This window comes from Gymnoscopelus braueri (assembly GCF_963280865.1).
Source record: "Gymnoscopelus braueri genome assembly, chromosome: 3".
Lineage (NCBI taxonomy): Eukaryota > Metazoa > Chordata > Actinopteri > Myctophiformes > Myctophidae > Gymnoscopelus > Gymnoscopelus braueri.
In genome coordinates, this window is record NC_137612.1 from 49448553 (window position 1) to 49452191 (window position 3639).

Below are 3639 nucleotides of genomic sequence, written 5' to 3' on the forward strand. Positions count from 1 at the left end.
GTCACAGAGTGAGACAAGATTGTTGGACCCAAGCGCAGAAGCGACGAGACAGAGGCAGAGCAGTCTAATTAAAGGATATTTATTAAGATAATGAACTGGAAACACAAAGACAAACTGGGAAACTAAACTATACTGGGAAACACTAAACTAATGACATGTAGACAAAACTGGAACAGACATACTCACAGATGACAATAACTAATAACCTGGTGAAGAACACACACAAACACAAGGCTTAAATAGACACAGGACTAACAAGACACAGGTGAACTCCATTTGCAATTACAGACAAGGTGAGACAAGACAGGTAGCAAACAGTAGGGCAGACAGGAAACACTCTAGGAACAACACTACATAATAAAGGTACAGGAAGAACTGGAAACAATAGGAACAATACTACAGAATAATATACAAAGAGACAGATCCTGACAAAAATACTTATTTTCTATCAATTACACACCCCATGAAGCCTTGAAATCAAGGAGATTTCTTTGTTTTTGTATTGTCTGAGGCAATAATTCGATGACCAGCGGTAGGAGACGCTTTGTCTCCCACTGGAGCCAAATTATTGGCTTAGTAGCCTAATGCGACAAAAACAAAAAAAAGAATTCAAGGTTCTATTGGGTGAGTAATCGATAGAAAAAAAGTCATTTTGGAGGTGAACTACTAGCCCTTTAAGTACAATGTTGAGGTATTTTTTACTTTACTTGAGTATTTCCAATTTTCAATACACATCTCAGAGGCAAACGTTGTTCTTTTTACTCCACTCCAGTTATTTGAAAACAAAAAAAAAGGTTATAATGATAACTTGTGAAAAATATTTATACTTTTACTTAAGTAAGAAATGTGAGTACTTTTTCCTACCACTGATTGTACATTCATCTCCCAACAACCCACAGAGCCTCCAAAGCCAGCAATAAATTGCTTTCAATTTAAATGTATTGTAATTTTTTGTATGTTTTGGGAAATTAACGTGGGCTTTAATATAAATCCTTTGCATTGTATCGCACCGAATCGCATCTCATCGCATCTCATCGCATCAGTGGTGGAAAAAGTACTCACATTTTGTATTCAAGTAAAAGTATCAATACTGCAATGTAGAAATACTCTGTTACTACATTAAGTCCGAAATTAAAAAAATACTTGAGTAAAAGTACAAAAGTATTGGTATCAAAATGTACTTAAAGTACCAAAAGTAGAAAGCACTCATTATGCAGAATGTCCCATTTCACAAGTTTTCAAATGTATAACATGACTGTATAAAACTCCTTTGAAAATAGAAGATCTACAAGCTGACAATGCGTCGCATTGTCGATGCATTGTGAGCTTGTAGATCGGCTATCATCAAATGGCCGAAATGTATATAGGGCTGAAGTGGTTAATGTATGTTTTGTAATAATAATCAAAATCTACAAAGTAACTAGTAACTAAAGTTTTCAAATAATTGTAGTGATAAGTGATACAAAAATTACAAAAAACAAAAATGTATAAAGAAAATTTAGTAAACATACATGTTAACAACTCTTTGACTGCCAGAGTATTTTTTTTCATAAAGTACTCCCCCAGTGCCAGCGATTTTCGTGTTTTTTTGTTTTGTTATTTTGTTATTTAATTTTCATATAGTTTGTCTAGCTGCGGTTTTGAACACATACGATGGTTCCACCAGCAGAGAGCAGCAAATAGACACCTCGATCGCCTCACTCACTCACTCACTCACTCACCCCCCCCCCCCCCCCCCAACAGACTCAAACAGTCTATATGTCAAACCGGATGTGACGTGGTCGCAGATTCTCCGATCCGCCAAAATTACGATGTGATACACGACGGCGATGAGAGTGGAGCTCTCCGTTAGTTTTTTATACCGTGTGAAAAACCGTGTGTTTCCCTATTCTGGCCGAAAATGACCAGAAAAAAAAAAAGAAAACCGGAAACGGAATCTGCGTCATGAAACCGGAACCCGGGGAGTCTGAAGGAATCCTAAAGTGAACCTGATGATGAAAAATGACCAGAATAGCGCAATCAGAGATTAAACAATGAACGCTCATCTAACGCGTCTAACGGCCAACTGGACAAACTAGCAATTGGCGCGTTATCGAGTCAAGGGCAGTCAAAGAGTTAAAAGGTGACAAAAATTGTTTAATAAAAATACATGAAAAGGTGACAGAAATTAAGAAAGAAATTGGATAAAAAAGAAAATGGACATAAAAAGGTCAAACAATTAAATACATACAGTAAAAATAACTATTATCTGTCTGAAATAAAACACAAAATGCCAAAAATAAATATATATACATAGGGCATCCACCTGCAGTAAATACCCTCACTTATTCCCCGTTCTCCTTCACAAATATTTGTTTCTTGAAGTCCTCTTCCTTGCCTTTTGGTTCATTTTTCCAAAGCATCTGTTTGGTTCTCTCTTTGGTTCTCTCTTCCTGGTTGGGATCTGCATTCCCATCTGAATGAAGGAAGCATTTTTAAGGGCACCGGTCTTCTTGTCTTTCCCTTTCTTCTGTTTCATTGTCTGGAACTTGCTCTCCGCCATTGTAGTCATATTATTTACATATTTCTGTTGCTGTTGGTAGTCATGGCTGCCATTTCCCACCTGATGTCGTGTGGGAGTCCTGACTGCTCTAGACGGCGCTGGATAACGGCTAGCTTGCATAACGTCTTCAGACTGGTGCTCAAGTCTAAGATGTACAGGTCATCAGGTGTGCGCTTCCCTCCGAAGAGGATGATACGATCTCCCACCATGCAACAGCACATCCTATGCATCCTGGGGGGGGCTTTCCCCTTGGGCTCGATCTTCCTCCAGGAGAAGGTCTGGGGATTGAATTTCCACAGATCATTGAAGGTCTGGTTCAGAGGACAGTTGTCGCCACCAAATATGTACAGCTCTCCGTTGTAGGCAAGGGCCGAATGATACATGCGTCCTTCTGGAAGGAGCCGTGCAGACGGCGTGCTCAGCCAGCAGTTGGTCTCTGTGTCAAATGCGCTGATGTGTCTGAAGTGGTCCATGCCCCAACGGCCCCCAAATACAAAGATCTTTGTCCCGATGATGGTGGCAGAGTGACCTAATGAGACGGGTGCCGGAGTGCCTTTGGTCTCAATTAAAGACCAGCCCATCGTGGAGGTGTCTAGCATGTACATGTCATTAAATGCAGTCACCTGGTTTTTCTGTCCTCCAAAGATATACATGACCTTCCCCAAGACACAGGCCGAGTGGACGCTTCTCCCCTCCGGAACGGCCCCGGAAACATCGGGCTTGGTCCACCTGTGAGTTTCCAAATCAAACGCATAAAGCATGTTGCAGTGCTCCCCGTAGATGGTAAGCTCCCCATTGCTGGCCTCCTCTATCCAATAATTCACTAATCCGCCCCAGATGTAGACGACGTCTTCTATCAGCACGGCCGTGAGGGCCACGCGGTGGGAGGGAACCTCGGGCGGACGCTCTCCTCCTCCGGTCGTCACGGGGGGCAACCTCGTCCAGCACAAAGATACTGTGTTGAATATGTGCACACCGATCTGCTTGCCGTCGTTGGTGTAGCCGTACCCTCCAAAGGAATACACCCTGTGACTCACTGCAACAGCAGCATGGAGGGCCCCCCGCGGTCCCTTCTGGTGCACTGTCCAGCACAACAT

General features: G+C 42.0%; 1 protein-coding gene across 1 annotated transcript; it reads right to left on the reverse strand.

The window, feature by feature from the left end:
• Nucleotides 1-2556: 2556 nt before the first annotated feature.
• Nucleotides 2557-3639, reverse strand: LOC308082017 (kelch domain-containing protein 3-like; the record flags this gene model as incomplete). The annotated part of the gene is made up of 1 exon (XM_080423625.1): nt 2557-3639. One exon carries the CDS (start codon nt 3637-3639, stop codon nt 2557-2559), a length of 1083 nt encoding a protein of 360 aa, XP_080279751.1.